Source organism: Vicugna pacos, chromosome 3 (genome assembly GCF_048564905.1).
Source record: "Vicugna pacos chromosome 3, VicPac4, whole genome shotgun sequence".
In the NCBI taxonomy this organism is placed as follows: Eukaryota; Metazoa; Chordata; class Mammalia; order Artiodactyla; family Camelidae; genus Vicugna; species Vicugna pacos.
In genome coordinates this window covers 73,170,653-73,189,948 of record NC_132989.1, presented here as the reverse complement: position 1 = coordinate 73,189,948, position 19,296 = coordinate 73,170,653, and the positions used below count along the sequence as shown (strand labels likewise).

General features: G+C 41.8%; 1 protein-coding gene across 5 annotated transcripts in view; it reads right to left on the bottom strand.

Annotated features, from left to right (window-relative positions):
* ZNF366 (zinc finger protein 366) overlaps positions 1 to 19,296 on the bottom strand; it is a 269,574-nt gene that overhangs the window by 62,742 nt on the left and 187,536 nt on the right. Inside the window, exons 1-4 of one of the 5 annotated variants that reach the window (XM_072958547.1) lie at positions 9,293 to 9,409; positions 8,764 to 9,047; positions 6,263 to 6,413; positions 5,772 to 5,953 (exon numbers count right to left, since the gene is read on the bottom strand). Coding sequence is in view for 2 of the 5 variants with exons in the window: in XM_072958546.1 (XP_072814647.1) it covers positions 9,293 to 9,514 (222 nt within the window). In the remaining 3 variants the exon portion in view is untranslated. Of the gene's footprint in view, positions 1 to 472; positions 642 to 5,771; positions 5,954 to 6,262; positions 6,414 to 8,763; positions 9,048 to 9,292; positions 9,515 to 19,296 lie in introns of those variants that run through there. The other 4 variants (XM_072958548.1, XM_031675079.2, XM_072958546.1 and 1 more) reach the window with 4 other exon arrangements.

The window sequence follows — 19,296 nt, the reverse complement described above, 5'->3', positions numbered from 1 at the left end:
ATCTTTTGGAGGGATGCTGGATGAAAAGAAAAGAACAAGAGAAGGCACCTCAATCTAGACAACGGCTAACAAAAGCACCAGAGCAAACCACAATTCTTAGCAGACACCCTGATAAGGTTCCCAGGACACAGCACTTAGAAAGAGTGAATTCTCCAGTAAGACACATCACACACTCCAGTGGCTCCTGGTTAACCCGGCCACCTTATCTGTGCCAAAATTCAGATTTAACACAATGTCCTCCTTAGCCCCAGTGCAATTCTATGTCCAGTTCTGCCAGCCTTAGCTCTGCAAAACAACAGTATTCTCCTTAGGGGGAAAAAAAAGTACAAGCTTAAATTCTGGGCCATCCTTTAGTCGTGCCCTTTGATTAAAGATTATACCCAGTAAGGCATTTTCTGTTGAAGATGCCCACAGCAGTCTCCATCCCAGGGACATTGAAATGGAAGTAGAAACAATTGCATGGGTAACTTACCAGCTCCTGAGTCTGAATGGCTGCGGCAGCCCCCGTGCTTTACCTGATCCCTTGCCTCTCTGTCTCTCTCCCTCTCTCTCCCTCTTTCTCTTGTGTACAGATTGCAGGGAACTTAAAGAACTCGCAGGGACAGTGTTTCAAATGACTTAAGAAAGAGAACAGGAACAATACTTCGTTCTCTTTTTCTCAGATGAGTACCTTCGGGAAGAAGGAAGGAAGGGAGGGGAGAGGGAGGAAGTCAACAACCCTTTGCTTTCCTGAAAAAAAATAAGGAAACAGAAGATAGACATCTCATTTTCTCTTAAACAAAATGTTGGAAGGGGCAAAAAAAAAAAATCTTTGAAAAAAGGAATTCCTCAAATATGCTCTCTGCCCTGGGAGCTTTAAAGAGATGAAAAGCCTTACTGGCCTGGCCTGTCCAAACAAATGGTGTTCCAGAAAGGCAGACTCTCCTGAGCTTGCAGCCTTTAGTATCTAGTTTGCAGAACTGACACAGCCAAAGGGGAACAAATCACGTCATGTCGACTCTGAGCAAAGGCAAGTTTGGTCTGTTGTGTTAACTGAGGCAAACCTGCAGCCTGGGGGGGCCAGGCGTGCAGGTCAGCCAGGACGTTGGGCTCTTCCTAGGCTCTTTGAAACACTGGCATTGCTGTAATTTTTCAGTCTGACTCTAGATCCTTACAGTTCTTCCCGGATCAAATAGCAGATTTATGCACTGGTCACTGAGCTTCATGAAATGGACCATGACAAGCTTCCATCTTTGCTGATGGATGAAAAACAAACAAACAAAAAAGCAACTTGCCACACTGCTGCTGGCCAGGGTTATCTCAGAACTGTTATTTACAGTGTCCTAGCCTTTACATTCTTAACACTTCTTGTATTTAATCATCTCTGGAAAAACTTGACGGTCTCTTTCTAATTTGTTCTCAAAATACTGTGAAGTGGCACAGGTCTTAGGTAAGTCAGCCACAGTTTTTGAAAAGTGATGGGAAGGCTGAAGAGAAGGAGAGAGAAAATATTGGGGATATCCTTTACCAAATTAGGGGTCTTAGGAGTTCAGGGGGCAGGTGTGAGCTCTGCTTAGGGTTTGCTGCACGGAGGAATAGCATGGTTTAAAATTCTCTGATTTGTGTCGTGTGTCTTGTGCCCTTCATTCATCTGCTTAAGACCATTTTTCACCACAAACAGGAACCAGCAGTTATGCAGATCTTTGTGGCAGCAAAAGAAAAACCAGCTTTAAGTGCTTCCTTATTTTACCCAGTTATGAGAAAATGGGGTGGAGAGTTACACCTGAACACAAGAAGCAATTCAAGTGACTTCAGGGACACAAAGACTCTGATTCAATCTCTCTGTAAGATTTTATTGGATCTTATGGGCTATAAATCATTCATTTATCCAGTTTTCTTCCCCCATTATCAATCAACCTATCTGAATGTGTGTGTGTGTGTGTGTACGTACATGTGTATCAGAAAGCACATAATGGTATTCAGTAGGTTTGTAAGAGCCAGGCCAGAGTCTTATTCTCTGCATTCCCATGACACCAATGCTGGCACAATACATGGCACTGGATTTCCAGCACGGGTGACACAACCCCATGCACACGTGAGCACGTGAACACACAGAGAAGAGTCTGTACCCTTTGCCCGAAGTCACATACATCAGTGACAAAATCCAAAATGCTCATCTGTCCCCTGATTCAGCTCTAGTGCTCTTTGCCCTCTGCTGGCCTTCCTCTATGTCCTGCCTTTGTAGAATTTGGGAGGAACATGAAAGTGAACATCAAAGAAAGCAAGAGAAGAGCATGAGAGAGTGGAGTGGGGGAGGAATAGGAATTGATTGTAAAGCAGCAGCAATACTGGGGGCAAACCTCTGTGTAAGTGTGAGGTTTAAGAAGCGCTCTGCTGAAATGTACAATAAAAGTGGAAGTAGGTGGGAGGAAGGTGAGGGTGAGACAGGGAAAGGCTGGGCTGGGTTTCTGAGGCCCCAGTCAGCAGAGGTAATGAGGGAACATGAAGGAGCAAAGAAGCTCAGGCTGCAAAATCCTTTCAGGATGAAAATGCCTCTGATCACCTGGAGAAGCAATGACAGCAACATGCAGCCCTTTCCATATTTTCATTCCTCTTGCAGCCTCAGGGCAGGGCCAGGGCTGAGCCCCAGGAGCCCAGTCAGAATCCAGAGGATTTCCCTTTCAAGTCTGCAGAATGTGGGGACCGTCACGTTGAAGCGTGTTGTTTTCTCCAGGCCAGCTGACCCGCCCTAAGACAGCCTGCATGGGGACAGGAGCCCACTGAGCCAGACGGCTTTGATGTCATGGAGCTGCATCCAGTTGGCAGCTGGCGACAGCCCCCTGGAAAAGCTGGGAGGTGATTTTTAATGTTTTCAAAATCCTGTGAGGCAGCACCAGTCTTAGGTGAGTCAGCCACGGTTTTCAAGAGGGATTCTCAGCCCTGCCTGTGCCAAGCTGTTCCATTCATACAGCTCCTTGTAACCCTCCTGTGAGACTCATAGAGCAGGCTTCTCCCTCTTTCCCTGCTCTGCCAGTCAGATGAAGAGGATCCTCTAATACTTGTAAAATTATACAGTGGGTGTCTAGAAGCTGAAATTCCTAAGCCCCTCCCATCAGGTTTCACAGGAGAGATGTCTCCTCAGGTCACTCACGCTGGTGAAGCTTACTTTCCAGCCATCTCATGATTTATTCAGCTTCTGACGGCAAGTGAAGGGGATGGATGTTTTACTGCAGACAGCTGAGGAAAAGTGACGAGGACTATGGCCAGGCCTCTGGTTTAGCAGGTAAGGCCTATACTGCATTGGACATAGAGATCATGTGACTAGAGACAAAGAGGGCTGCAAGATCAGGGAACAAGCAGAAAAACCAAGGGTAAAATTCAGTAAGACAAAAGCAGTGACCAAAGACTCAGAGCCAGTACTGCAGAAACAAGAGCTTTACTCAAAATAGCTTCCCATTTCTGAAGCATCCTAATTGGTACTTGTCCACCCTCTGATTATCCAGAACTCTAGGGCTATCTGTTCACCCCAGGACTAATCTGACCCCTGGCCATGGAGAGTGGGGTAGTGAAAAATGGATTGAAATGTAACATATGTTCAGAACAGTACACACACAGAAAAATGTACATACATACCAGTAAACTTTTACAAAGGAACGCATCTGAATAATAGAAACAGAACAGGAGACCCCCTGTGGCCCTCCAGGCTCTATCTCTCCTCAAGGGTCACCTGGTCCTAAATTGTCACACCTGCCATAGATGTAGATTACCTGGCTTACATAACAAATGACATCAAATTATACTTTGTTTTGTATTGTATTTGTTGAGATTCATCTCTATGGTTGAGTTTAGTTACGGCTCAATCCGTGTCATTGTTGGGGAGTATTTCATTCTGTGACTGTACCACAGTTTATATATCCACTCTACCAGAGGTGGCATTTGAGATGTTTCTAGTTTGGGGCCATTACTAATGGGTTGCCAGGAATATTCCTGTCCCAGCCAGATATCTCTTCAAAAGCCTGGTGCAGGACTCACCTCTCTCCAGGAAGGCTGTCCACTCCAGTGATTCAGAATTTTTTGCTTGGTTTCTTTGGCACACATGTCCTCTTACATGGGATGCATGGCATAGGTTTTTTTTTTAAAATTCAAATGGATTTGGTTTGAAAACATAGTGATGCACTTGGAGATACTGGTAGAGTTCCTGAGGAGCTCTGGGTCAGTTTGGGACCACGGTTCTCACTTCTTGCTGCAACCTGGAGATGCTAGTGCCTGCAGCTCTGAGTCACGAATCATTGGCTCACCATCTCCCTTTCAGATGCTGTGGAAACTGGGTTTCTCCTCCCTCATGGGGGCTTCTCACGAACAGGCTATATTTTCTTATGCTGATGTGCAGATAAGATGGCCAAGTCCTGGTCCTGAAACTGCTCTGAAACTTCCTTTGTTTCTTTGATTTATTCTTTGTCTTGCCAAGCCCTAACATCCTCCTCCAAGTCACAGCTCCCAAAATGTGAGAACATGCATTTCTTTCTTTCTTTCTAGCTGTTTTGTTTTGTTTTGTTGTTCAGCATGAAAAGACGATATGAAGGATTCATACAAACAACTTACTTAAGAAAATCTGTTTCATGCATTTGTTTCCTCATTTGACAAGTGGAGATGATACCAACACCTAATATAACACTGATTTTTCATAGTCTTAGGAGTAAAGAAGAACAGGAGCGAAAATCTTTCATGTACTTACTATGTCCAGGCACTGTTCTAAACCTTCTCCATGTCACAACTTAACTTGATCATCACAAAAGCCCTGTAAAGTAGGTGCTATTATTGTCCTTTACCCCCTCTTCTTTTTTAATAGATGAGGAAACTGAAGCACGGAGATGTTACAATGCTCCCCAATATCACAAAATTAAGAAGATTTAAACAGTAGCCTGTTTGAACCACAAAGCAAAATTATCCTCCCCTCTAAATAAAAACCGGTTCCGAGAATTGGAGAACAACAGGTTTTATAATATACAAGGTAAACATTTATGACACAGAAGCTTATTCTGCAACCATTTAGTGAGTATGTGTTATGGACGAGAAGGACCCATGCTAGATGTGGATAACGCACTTACGGATTTTATTTCCTGGTAGAGGAGAGACACTTTCAATTAAACAAATCATGCTTGGATATCTAAACAACCATAATTGCAGTCAGTGCTCTGAAGAGGAAATCTAGGAGTCTGGAGAACTTTTAATCAGGTACTAATTAAATCTGGACAAAAGGTCAGGGTAGGTCTTCCTAAGAAAATGACATATAAACTGAGACCTGAAGGAGGCGCAGGCTTGTGCCGGGGAGGCAGCAGCTCATGCAAGGGGCAACTGGTGAGTCTGAGTTCAGATTCTGAACTTGATCCTAAAATAGATGGGAAATCATTACAGATTTTCCACAGGCGAGGGACGTGATCGGACATGCATTTCAGAAGGCACTGCACTTTGGTCACTGCGCAAAGCATGGATTGTGGAAGGGCAAGGGTGGAAGCAGATAAAGAGTTGTAAAGTCTAGTCTAAATCTGATGGTGACAAGAAGGGCTACCAGGAGATGCAGGTGGACGTGTCAGTGCCTAGAGAGGCCATGAGATGGAAAGGTTTGAGAGCCACGCTGATACGTTACGTGACAAGAATTTACTGGGGAGTGAATACAGGCAGTGCCTGGCACACAAACAGCTGGCTTATGAAAGAGTCACACTTCTGAACAGAAACACCTTCTACCATGCGCCCACCGCCTATTTCCAGAGCTTCCAAAGCTGAGTACTCACCTGCCTTTGCTCCCCTGCAGCCTCCTGGTCTGCTTATATTTTGCTGTCACTATCCTCATGTGTATCCCAGTATCTACTTTTCTTAACCTTCATTCAGTGGAGTTCCCCTTCCTCTAGCGCACGCCAAGTGCTGCTACTGAAAAGCTGGTGGCGTTCTCAAAGCTGGCCCGGGACGGCTGAGTCTGAGGGATGGAACAGAATCCAGTGTTTGAACTACTTGGGTTGGGGAAAATGTACTCTAGCAGAGTATTCCATGTTAGAACCTGGGCTGAAATTCTCTAAAGAAAGTCTGTTACACATGGCAGATTGATAGTGTTACAGTTTAGTTACAGGACTAAATCTTAAGGACTGACCTGTGGACTTAAGGAACCTTAAGTCCACCAAGGAACATGTGGTTTCTACAGAAAAATGCATTCTGAGCTCCAAATATCTGATAGAAGCAAATGTGTATTTTTAAGTTGGGGAATGGCAGGAGTTATATTAAAAAGCACCTGTGAGTTTACTGTCAGGCCAGAGGTGAGCAAGCATCCTCCTCCAGTACTCACTTCCATTATTCAGTAGGCTTGTTTTTTTGTCTTCCTCCAGTGTGGTCGTAAAGGCCTTTTCTTTTACTTACAGGCTCTTTCCAAGCACCCTAAGGTCCTGTGTGTCAGTGGCACATAAGAGACAAGAAATAACTTTATTTTTATACATTATATTAAATATGATTAGAGTTCCCCTTCCTTGATAAAGTTGGTTAACAGGTCTATACCACTAGTTTTCATGGCTCACATACCCTTCCTTAGGTTGAAACAGACCCAGGACTTTCACAGCCCTAAGAAAATAGCACTGAGCCTCAATCCCTGTTAGCTGATTCATGGTCCCCTCAGAAGTGACTGGTTCTGCTCATGTCTCTACACCCTCAGTGCCAAGTTCTATCACAGGAAAGTCCACTCAATCTTCAAGCGAATGTTGCCCAGTTCTCTACACTTACTTCTGTCATCTCTACAGCCCTACGTAGGTGAGACCCAAGGTTACTGCAACCTGTCCCTTTCCTAATCTTCTGGGATCCAACTCACACCAGGGTCAGGCTTTCCCCTTCTTCAATCCCACTGGTGCACCTTTCAGCCTCCTTGGATCTAGACCAGCGGTAAACTCAAATATTAAATGAACCAGGCAGGCTCATTTAATCAGTGTCCCATGTGTAACACAATAGGGTGTGGTGGGGGTCAGGGCAAATCGAAGAGTCCGTGTCCCATCTAAAGTGATTTGTGACCATGTGAGAACATAGGCCTACTGTGACCAAATCATCTTATTTTTAAAAATAGGCCAGAAATCTGAACTTTTATGTGGAATTTCTTGATTTAAAAAATTTTAGCATTAAAACAGGTTGTTTTTAAAACATATTATGGAATTATTGTTCATCTCTAGGAGTATGATAATGGTATGGTGGTTTGCTTTTAAAATATACAGTGAAGTATTCACAAATGAAATGTGATTTGTTTAAGATTCTACAAGAAAAAGTAAAATTTAAATGTGAAGGGAGCCTGAATTTGATGGTTTTAAAATATGCCCATGAATTCTTTGATATTCTTCTCTTTGAAAGATGGAGTCTAATTCCCCCACCCCTTGAGATCTTCTAATCACTTAGACCTAGTGATTTGTTTCTAAAAATAGAATAAGGCAGAAGGGATGAAGAGTGACTTAGAAGACCAGGTCATAAAAGGTATTAGGGTTTTCTCTACTCTCACTCTCAGATAGCTTGCTCTGGGAGAGATCAGCTGCTTTGCCATGGGGACACTTAAGTAACCTGTGGAAAGGGACACATGCAGTGAGACTGAGGCTTCCTGGGACAGACCTGTGAGTACACCATCTTGGCAACGGCTCATCCAGCCCAGTCAAGCCCTCAGACGGCTGCAGCCCCTGCCATGTTCCCATGGCAACCTCACAAGAGCTCCTGAGCCAAACCACCCAGCTAAGCTGTTCCTGAACTTCTGACCATAGAGACTGTGAGATAATAAATATTTGTTTTTTAAGTTACTAGACTTTGGGGCAATTTGCTATACCCTAAAAGATAATTAATACATTAGCACTGGGGAAGCTGTTAGTTTACAACTTTTGGCCTTAACTTTTCAAACCAAAACTCCCATGTGGGAATATTTGCTGGTGACGATCACAGTTTGACCCTGAAACTCAACAAGGCTGTTAACTGCTACACCCACCTCCACCCACCACGAAACAAAGAGGGTCAGTTTGAAAGGATCACATGCTCATCCTATTCGACATGGAATTCCTGAGAAGAGAATGTACTAGTGACCCCTGGTATTGCTATAAAGGACTATAAGAGTTCAGCTTACTATCTATATCATCGATTTTTTTCTTCATTTCTCTCCCACAGTCAGTGAGTGGAGGTGACACTGTCTAGGCAAACTTTCTTTTCAGGTGTCTCTTCTTCATAGATTTTACATTGTCAGGAGTTGGAAGATCAGCAGCTAATTTGTTTTATGTAGTGGCAAAATCTCTACTTAGTGTTGTGAGTGTGTGATGAGTACCAGTCAATGATTTGAAAGCTAGATATTAAGAGAGTTTATTTTCTTCAAAAGAAAAAAAATAGTTACAGAACCCTTTGATCAAAAAGTAATCTTATGTAGGAACTAATAGAGACAACAGAGTGTAAGTTTCATAGGCATCCAGCCTTTGCTGGTTCCTTACTGTGTCTCCAGTGTCTGGGAGTCACTGGGCACATGGAAACGGCTCAATAGACATTTGCTGAATGAATGAATGAGTGAGTGAATGAATGAATGAGACCAAAGAGAAGAGACTCCCCTGGGGAGGAGGGTAGAGTTCCATCCATTAAGCATTCTCCTACCCCCATCCCCTCTCAAATGTCACTGTCACTGAGGCACTCTTGAGGCAGGCTGACTCCATGACAAATGCAGTTTTAAATGCCAGGACCGGGAAAAACCCCCAGGGATTAACCATGAGCAGACCTGGCCCCCATCCTTCCACTTACTGGCCACAAGGCCTGGCAGTAGTTTTCACCGCTCTTCTTTGGTCCTGATTTCTTCCTGTGCAAAATGAGATAGAAGCTTCCAGCCTTAATTCCAGTGGTATCCTGAGTCTGTCCAGGCTTCCCCTTCTTTAATGTTCACCCCGAAGGAGGCAAGTCACCACTTGTGAGGCACTTTGAAGCTGACAAACCGGAGGCCTCAGAGTGATGTGACCAGGGGCACACAGCTTGGCAGATGACCTGGTCTGACTGATGTTCAAAGCAGCTGTCAGTGAATAGAAGGCAGGCTGCACAAAGGAGCCAGCCAAAAATAATGAGGGAGGTGAAAAGAAAAAAAAAAAAAGAAAGAAGGAAAGAAAGAAAAAAAAACACACAGGGCAGGGCTTGGGGTCACTTGGGTTTCCTCTGGTCTCACGTCACCCCTCTCTTCCTCCACCCAGTCCTCAAACAACCCCCTTCTATCCCCGCCAAAAGAAAAGTTAAAAGCTTTCTTTTGGAAAAAGAGCAGTTTGCTTAGACCACTGCTGTTTACCTTTGGTAGGACAGCCATTGGAGGTAAGTTCAAACACAGGAAAAGGCCTCTTGGTTACAGGAAGAGCTGCAGACAGGTCTGGAAGACTCGCCACCATGCTGCGGGGATGCACCTTCCCCGCCATGTGCATGCAGCCCCAGGACCAACACTGGGGCTTTGCCTCCATCACCAGCCTTCTGCAATTTCTTGGATTGCACCTGCTCCTCCTTTCCCTCCGGGATCCTAAAACATAAAAATGGTGAGAGATGACAGGTAGGACTAGAAAGGGGAAGTAAAAGAGAAAAAGAGGCTTATATCAACACACAAAAGCACCATGACTTTATTTCCTGTCTAGTACGGAAAATACAATTATAAAAAGCAGTAATTGGGTTTACATTTAGCGTTATTGGTTTCGATCATTAAAATCATCCTTCATGAACCAAAGAAGTCACATTTGCCAAAACAGGGCCAAAATTCTGCCCCAGAAAACTGATTTCCCTACAGTTATCTCCAGAACTGTGTGATTTATTTGTGAAAGGGAAGGGAAAGAAGCTGCCTTCATATTTTTCAAAACACTTGTCCATGAAACCTACCCACCTTGAGAAGAGTTAAACTAAATTGTGAGAGAAGGAGAGAAATCACGTTAAGGGAGCAAATGCTGTCAAATAATCAGAATCTTCTGGGTCTTCCCCATTTCCCCCAAATTTCTTTCCCCCAATTCCACTTCAAAAATTCCCCTGGCTCCAAGAAGCACTAGACTTTCTCAAGTTCACCATTGAGGATCTCACTTCTCTTTCCCTGATTTTAGAGTCATTTGTGTCAAGTCTTTATGTTTTCCAGAGAGCCCTCAGCATAGTGCTCCATTCAGAAGATCCTGCCCAACCGAAATGGAAGTGAAGGGCTGCTAATCTCCCTTCCAGCCACCAGCCTCCATCCCACCTGGCATTCATTGTCAGTGAGCTTCTCACGTAAAGGATGTGCTGTAGAGAAAAGCAGCAATTTCTCCTCCACTGAAAATTTCCCCCCAGTACTCTAAGTGCACCAAGCTTAAGCTGTAGTACATTACTTGGTGTGGAATGAGTCTGTAACAAAATCCTTTGGGTTCTTTAAAGATTTTTCTCCTTAAACTTTGGTTTTTAGCAGTTTGACTCGGATGTGCCTAAGTGCGTGTGTTTGTGTTTAAATCTATTCTGTGAGGGACTTGCTCTCCTTCCATAAAACTATAAATTCATCTCTTTCTCCAATTTTGTATATTTTTTTAATCTATCCTTTTTTGTTCAAATATTCTTTGCTTCACCATGTTTTCCTTTCCTTCAGTGACTCCAGTTGCTCATACATTAGACCTTTTGATATTGTCCATAAGTCCCTGCAGATCTGCTCATTTTTTTCAATCTCTTCTCTCTGTTCTTCACATTGGATCATTTCTATTGACCTACTTAAAAGTCCACTGATTTTTTTTTCTGTCTCTCTATTTTATTGTTAAGCCCAACCAGTATTTTTTTTTTGATATTGCAATTTTCAGTTCTAGAATTTTCATTTGGTTCTTTTCAAAAATAGTTTTTCTAGAATTACTTTCTATCACCACACTCATCTGTGAAACATCTGTATGAAGAGGTGTGATACTCTTCTTAGTCCAATTTTATATTTAGAAAAATCAAAGAATTGAGAGATTAAGTAGATTTACCAAGATTGGAGAGGTCATGATATATAGAGCCAGGATCTATAATAGACAGTATGCAAGATGGTGGAGAGTGATGGAGCGAAGAAAAGGACAGGAGGAGATTAAGAAGTGTGGGAATGAGGGGAAATGGCAACTTCAAATAGGATGTTTAGGAAAGGCCTTACTAAGAAGGTGAGGATAGAGGAAGCATCCGAAAGAGGCAAAGGAAGAGCAAGTGCCCTTAATAAGTATATGATATTTTATATGTATGTTATACACAGATCACTGGATTTTCCATGATATTTTTATGAGTTGGTGGAACACAAGTTTACAGTACTGAATTTCATAGGCCAGAAGTAGTCATGACTTCAGATTATCTTGTGAACTATTTCATATCATACCAGATTGGGTTCTTTGAAAGGATTTGATGAGTGCTATGTAGTAATTTTGGTTCTACAGGATATATTAGATCCTTGGCATATGTAAAGAGATTTATAGGGACTAACAAATTGATAAGCATGAAGTATAAACAGAAGACTATGAAAATTTTTCTTTCCTCTGATGAATTGATAAATTGTAACTTTTACTCCCTATAAATGATGATTAGGAAATTTTGATCAGCCATCCCACTAAGAAAACCTAAAAAACTGGATAAAATATAAAAAACATTTTTTTAAATGCATCAAAATGGTAACAAAGTAGTGAGAAGCCTAAAAGCCAAAATCTACAGTAAAAGAACCCAAAGAACAAGACTGATATTCAAACTTGATTTTTTCCTTAAGAGCATTTGCCAATTCTAAAGAAACAGCTGTAAAACTGAGCTGTATTTTTGACAAATACCTGAGGTCAGGGGGCAAAAGACAAAAGACATGCAACCTACGAGAGGTGGGGTAGTAAATTATCTCCACTTTAAACTGAGATCCCAAAGAATTGCAGCTTCAGATAAAGTGAATCATGACTAAACTAATTCCTGCAAAAACTTCCTTCTGGCTTTGTGTTATCTGAGGGGCCTATGGAACCTCAAGCCTTGAACTTGGTAGACTGGTAGGACCTCAGGGATCTGGCAGAGGCAAATGAAAATCCTCTTTGGAAGAAGATGTTATAATGCTAAGCCTCAAATTAATCTGACAAATAATTTTTAAAATACAATGTCCAACACACTGTCAAAAATCACATCATCCAAGGAAACAAAATACACTGAGCAAGAACCAGTAAAAACAACAGACAATTAAAATAGGCTCATAAGCACTGGAGTTAATGTCTGTTGAAATTATTAGCCACAAACTATTAAACCACCTTGTTATATTTGAGGGAAAAAAAGAGAGAGAGAGAGAGAGGGGACTCTTGTTTGAAGAAGATTCTACATTTGAGGAAAAGAGAGAGCCAAAGGTAATAATTTTTAAAGATATAACAGCGGAGCATATACAGAACTGATGGAAAACATCAATCCATAGAGTCAAAAAGCCTAATTGTTCCTACACAGTGTATCTACTCAGCACTCCCAGACACATCATAATAAAATCATAGGAAACCAAAGAAACTGAACTGTATATATACCATATATTAAAAGCAGCCATAGGGAAAAGGACATAGTGACATAGTACCTTCAAAGATGTATAGTTAAATTGACAGCTGACTTCTAAAAATCAATAATGGAAGTCACAAGACAGTAAAATGGTATCATCAACATGCTAAAAGAAAACAACTGTCTGCTTAGAATTCTATTTCCAGTATGTGTGTATATATATATATATATATATATATATATATAGAGAGAGAGAGAGAGAGAGAGAGAGAGAGAGAGAGAGAGAGGGCAATCTCAATAATAAAGATGAATGAAGACTTTTTTAAATGAGAGAGTTTGGGAAATTCTAAAAGATGTATGCCAGAATAAAGTAAAATGATCCAGATGGAAAGTTTGGGATATAGGAAAAAATAAAGGGCAAAAAAAAGAAAAGTATCTATGGAATTTAAAAATTATATAGAATTTAAAATTTTGACAACAATAGCGAATGAGTTGGGATGGGGGTAAGTGGTGTTAAAGTGTTATATTTCTGAATTTTATAGGCCAATGATAAAGATCAGTGTTTATGCCAGATTTAGATAAGTTAACAATGCAAGGTTAAAAATAAAATAATAAATATTAAAAAAATAGTTTCTAAGCTAACCCTAAAAGAGGAGAAAACTAGTGTAAATCTTTCAAAATATTAAAGGAGAAAAAATAATTATAAACAAATCCTAGTCAATCCAAAATTAGTCAGAAAACAAAAGACAAAGAATTACAGAAGAGGTTGGATATAATGAAATCATAAAATAAGATGACAGATTAAAATTCAAATATATCAATAATTACATTAAATAAAAATGGGCTAGAGTTAACTATTGCTTAACAAGTGCACATCCGAGGGCTGCAAGAATATTAGAGTGCACTGGACAGAGGGTGCAAGGCCTGAATTCAGGTGCTGGTTTAGCCATCAGCTAACCATGGATTCTGAGCAGCTCTCTGGACTTCAATTCCCCCAGGAAATGAATAAAGGATAATGAGTGAGCTTCATTTAGCCTTTGTAGACATAGAGACTGCTCTTATGACCTCTTTTCATAGGTCCCAACCTCTTGCTGCTTAAGAGCTTGCTACATTCCTAGAAGGAAGGGACGCCCTCTGCTGAGATAAAACTGAATTCTGTTAAGCCTCTGTCAGCTACTGGGCAAGAAGGTATCTGAGGTGGCATATGAAAATGATATGTTAGAGGTGGACAGGCCTTAGTTAAAGGTTGCATAAATACCCCTTCAAATGATTTTTCATACTCTCATCAGAATCTCCAACTTGAAAGAGCAAATGAAAAATGCAACTCATTGGTCTTTAAAGAAGGCTGGGCATAACTTCCAAAAAGATTTATATTCATCCTTCCTCATAAGAAATTTATATTTATCAACATTTGATATACCTAATGACACTGGTGCCCTCACTTGGTCCATATGTAAGAAGGTCACAGGTCACAAACAGAGCTGGAGTTATCCTGAGGGAAAACTGTGAATTCCACAATGGGAAGTGGTTGATCTGTATACCAAAATTCCTTCATTGCCTTTCAGGGTATTGTAACATAATACAACCTGTGTGTTGCCAACTAACAATTTGAACAATTGGTTTAAAAACATTGCTGCCAAAAAATTACAAATGGAATAGAATATTAATAGGGCAAGCTTAAGCAAAGAGCAAGAAAATGGCAGAGCTGACATTTCCCCTACTCCTTCAATCATATTACAAAGTAAAAACAATATAATCTAATCAGATCTGCAAAGAAGCCTGCTGAAAATACTAAACACTATTAAGAAAGCTTTTTGAAATACAGATTTATACCCTAATCATTAATGAAAACCTCAACTAATATCAGATAATCTCCACTCATGATCAAATAGGGCCATTGTAATTAGCAGGAAACAAAGTATGTTTTTTTTTTTATGGTTTTTTCCCATCCTTTAAAAATTTCTTTTGTGTATGTTTTATAATGAGCTAATATGACTGCTTGTCATATTAACAGACATTTTGGAGACGTATGCTCAAATGGTAAGGTGGGAGTGGGGAGTGGGTACTCCACAAAGAAATCTGGAGATCGCAGGAGATCCCTGGGGCTGACCTTGAGAATGACATGAATCCTAGGGCTACCTGGGAACTGAACAGCCACAGGTCTTTCAACCAGAAGGGTTGAGCGCTGTGATATAGTAGCTCTGATGTCAGAGACTCCAGTTTCAGTCTGTGCCCCTGTAGGCAAGTGGAACTTGTCTACCATCGCTGGTGGTCAAGCAGTTATTTCAGTCCCAGTTCCCTTGTGAAGGTGCTATCCCACCACCCTGCTTCACTCAGGGAACCTGGTCCACCATGATGCATCGAGTTCACTTGGCTGCATTTCCAAAGGAACTTGGGCAGAACCTACTTTCCACATGCCCCATGATGTCAACTTTCCAAACATTTGCTATTTTTAATTTTTAAAAGAGATTTTTCCTTTAGTTTCTGAGTATGAGTAATTTTGTAATTTATAATAAGAAATATGTGTTTGGTCTTCCTCCAGTGTTTCTAACACAGTTCCTAAAACGCTTGGAACTTCTAAGTGGTATGAATGAAAAGGTATCTTTTGTTATGTTAATGAGATGACTTTTGGCGGACACCTAAGGTTGGGGGCTGGTTGCCAGTGAAGCCAAACACGTGATTAGAGGGCTGTAACTTCCAGTCCCACTCCCTAGTCCACCCCCACCCCTGGGGAGGAGAAATGCTGGAGGTTAAATCAATAGCCAATGACCAATTATTTAAATACTCATACCTAGGTAATAAAGCCTCCATAAAACCCCAGAAGGCCGGGGTTCAGAGAGCTTCTGGGTTGGGGAACATATGGAGACTCTGGGAAGTGCCTCGCCCTTTCCCCATACCTTGCCCTTTGTGTCTCTTCCATCTGGCTGTTCCTTAGTTAGATTCTTTTATAATAAACTGGTAATCTAGTAAGTAAACTGGTTTCCCCTGAGTTCTGTGATTCACTCTAACAGATTAATTGAACCTGAGGAGGGGGTCATGGGCACCTCTGATCCATAGCAATTTGGTCAGAAGCACAGGTGACAACCTGGAATTGCAGTTGGCATCTGACGCAAGTGGGACAGGGCAGTCTTACGGGACTGAGACCCTAATCTGTGAGATCTGGCACCATCTTCAGGTAAATAGTGTCAGAACTGAGTTGAGTTGTAGGACACTAAGCTGGTGCCCTGAGAATTGTTTGGTGCTATGTGGAAATTACCTTCTGCTCCCTCTCCTTCCGGCCATGTTGGGTCCTGAATCCTTTGGTATGATGTGTATTTTTTAATGTTTTATATTTCATTTATATCACCATTCCTATGTGTTTGTATTACAGTAGGGAGAAATATTCATGTGATTACTTTGCTATCTTGACTCAAAATCTTTGGACATTAATTTGGAAGGTTAACAACCCAAAGCCCACCTTCACAGATGCCATAGCAAGGTGTTATTAAAGTCACGTCTCTTGATCAGGATATAGTGCTCTCTCCATTTCAGCACACTGAGCTAAGGGATTTTATCTGCTTTGTTTGTCTATTTATGTAAATATACTTAGTAAGCTTCTGTAGCCTGGAGATACAAATCAAATAACAGCTCCATTGTGTTTCAGACTAAATCTGCTCACCTGGGATAGCAGAATGTGTAATGACCCTTAGCCAGAAATATGTCCTCTCCCTGAATTGTCAAAGGATGTCACGGGTTGTTTGGTCCAAAATAGCCCTTCTTCCTGCCATGGTCCTGGTTTTCTTTCTAACAAATGTCTCATTCCAGATTACTCCAAAGCCATGCAGTGTCTGATTACTTAGCTAGTGAGTGACTCAGCATGGGCTATGTGACCCAATTCTGGCCAATTAGACATGAGAGCAAGGGAGAGGCAAGAAGAAGGGGCACATGTGGGGAAGATTTCCTCACTCCTGATAAGAGAGATAAGATTGTCAACCCCCCAACCTTATTTCCTTTGGACATTAAAAATGTCTGGATGTGACTTAAGGGACTTCCACAGATACATACTCCCCTTGAGCTGAGCCAGATGAGAGCAGAGAATAGACTGGAAAAATGGGAAGTACCAGGTCCTAATGATGCCATTGAGCATGTTAACCACCCCAGTGCTTTCCAGCCCTGGACAGTTTTCTCATTATTATTTATACCACTTGACCTGAGGTTTCTGCCACCTGAACACTGACATGCCCTAAGTGATAATCCCTGCTTCTGAATGGCTCCAGCCTTGAGAACAAGATCATCCAGACCAGCACTATCCAACAGAAATACAACGCAAGCCATAAATATGGGCCACGTATGCCACTGAACAATTTTTAGTGGCCACATTAGGATGAAATTATTTTCAATAATGTATTTTTAACTTAATATATGCAAAAAAGTTATCATTTGTACATGCAGTCAACATAAAAATTATTGAGCTATTTTACAAACTTTTTTTATATTGTTTTCAAAATCCAGTATGCATTTTCCACTTGCAGCACGTATCTTTATTCAGACCAGCCACATTTCAAGAGCTCAAAATCCATGTGTGACTAGGGGCTGCCAATCTAGGTAATCCAGCGGTCTGTGCTGGGGACTGGGTTGTCTCTCTCACTGGGACATCCAGGATTGGCAACAGGCCGAGTGGGGCCCCCTGCTGGGGCTCCTGAGATAAGCATTTTCGTTGAGCCCCTTATACCTGGGAAGTTGGGGATGGCTTCTAGCTTCAACCACATGCTGAGCTGTACCAGCTCTCCTTACAGGGACGTCCAGGCCTGGTACTCAGCCCAGGTCACCAGCCAGACCCTCTTCCTTCCCTGTGGGTTTTCCTGAGATGGCCCTTGTTACATCTGTCTTTCCAGAAAGTCTTCATCTCCCTTTCTACAATTTTTTTTCTTTTAACAAAGGCAGAATGGGCAGAAATCTTTTTTTTTTTAAGGCTACAAATGCCATTTTACCTTCCAGGGTACTAAGTGCCTGCTCACCTTATGTTTGGATAATTGAGATGGGACACAAGTCCCAGGCAGGGAAATAAATCAGTAGCTGCTTTTAAAAGGAAGCATTTCTGGTGCAAGTTCCATCTAACCAGCTAACAAAACAAAACTATAAAAACAAACAAAAATAAACCTTTCATGTTTTCTTTCAGTTAGAGATTTGGAAGAGTAGGTAGACGTAGTGGGTGCCTGGTGAAGTGTAACTTCATTATTTTTATAATAGCTGAAAAGCTATTGCTGGTTGCTTCCAGCAGAGGCATCCCTGTAGCTGCAGGCAGTGCCTGAACACCTACCTTAAATAAGGGGTGTCATGCAGCGGTAACAGAAATAATGGCAGGAAAAGGTAGAGGACCTGCTGGAGGAGGGAACAAATTCCACATCTCTTTCTTTGTGAAATGCTTAAATCAGAACTGGCCTTTGAACTGAGTAAGCTGCAGGGGTTTTCTTGGACAATCCCAAGGTCAGAATGAGGGGGAGGTCTAGACAGGGATTTTTCCATGAATTAGTGCTGTCGAGGTTGGGGGGGGAGGGCTCACATGATTATTCGAAATGCTAAAATTGAGTTTTAACCTTGTGTGCACAGATGACAGGCCATACAAATTACAGCGCATACACCAGTTATCAACGATCTATAGTTACTGACACTAGATTTTAACTGCAACTACATTTCTAGTTCTGTTTTCCATGTGGAATGTGGACTATGATGATGTTTCTTAAATTTTCCTCTTTTTAGATAACTGAAGAGTTTTTAAAAATCCTTGTGCCCAGACGGTGCCCCAGACCAGTTAACACAGAATGCAGGAGGGACCCCGGCATCAGCATTTTCTAAAGAGCTCCCTTACATGATTGCTGTGTGCAGCCAGGTTTGAGAACAAGTGGATAATGAAATTCATGGTGTTCTTTTTAACAAAGACTTTAAAACATATTAATATCTAGCTAGGTTTAAAAAAGAATATCCAGGTGAAGTTGGTGCTGTTGACTATCTGCTCAACAATTCTTCCCCCTTCTTCTTTTCTAATAGAGCCCCCATTATATTCAGCCTCCTTTGAGTGCCATGTGCTTCAAAGGGTAAATCATGATTGGCCTTTCCTTGTGGTAGAGGTGGAAGGATTGGGGGTTACATGTTGGGAATGGGGATGACATCCCTTAGTGTACTTGCTGAGGCTTGACCTTTGGAAAAACCAAGTAATTCTGTAGCAGAAGCAGAGGAGAAGGTTGGGAGAAGGGAAGTGTTATATTGTTCAGTGTGGGTGGAGAGATGTCAGTAAGGTTCTTTCCAGTCTAACGGTATGTACATAAAACCAGTAGCCAAGTTGCGTACAGGGTTTCAAGAACATGTGTTCCCTATAGAGAGTGTCTCTATTGGCTCTATTAGCCTTTTCCTTTCTGTCCCTCTCTGGTGTCTGTGATGCCTGGTAACATACCTTGAGCAGGAGAACTGTTTTGAATTCCTGCCATTGGGAGTGACTTTGGATGCTGGCTGAACCAGTTACCACACAGCAGAAATGTGCCCTGAGAGGCAGGCTTCCTGGGGAGTGGGGCAGCCTCTAGAGAGTCCAGCCTACACATGGGAGAGGCAGGTCTTGGGTCTATGTTTACCTCTGGGAACACATCTTTAAAGGACAGCTGCTCTGGAAGGCTGGCTCTCCCCACCTAGTCCTAGCCTATGGGAGGATTCTGTGGGCATTCTTCTGCAAGTAGGCAGAAAGTCCTGGCAAATGGCTGAGAGGAAATTAACTTGTTTAAATGTAAGGCAGTCTTCAAAAAAAATAACAGGAAGAGCCATCTTAGAGACACACGTGTACATGAGTTATCACAAGTTATCCTATGATCT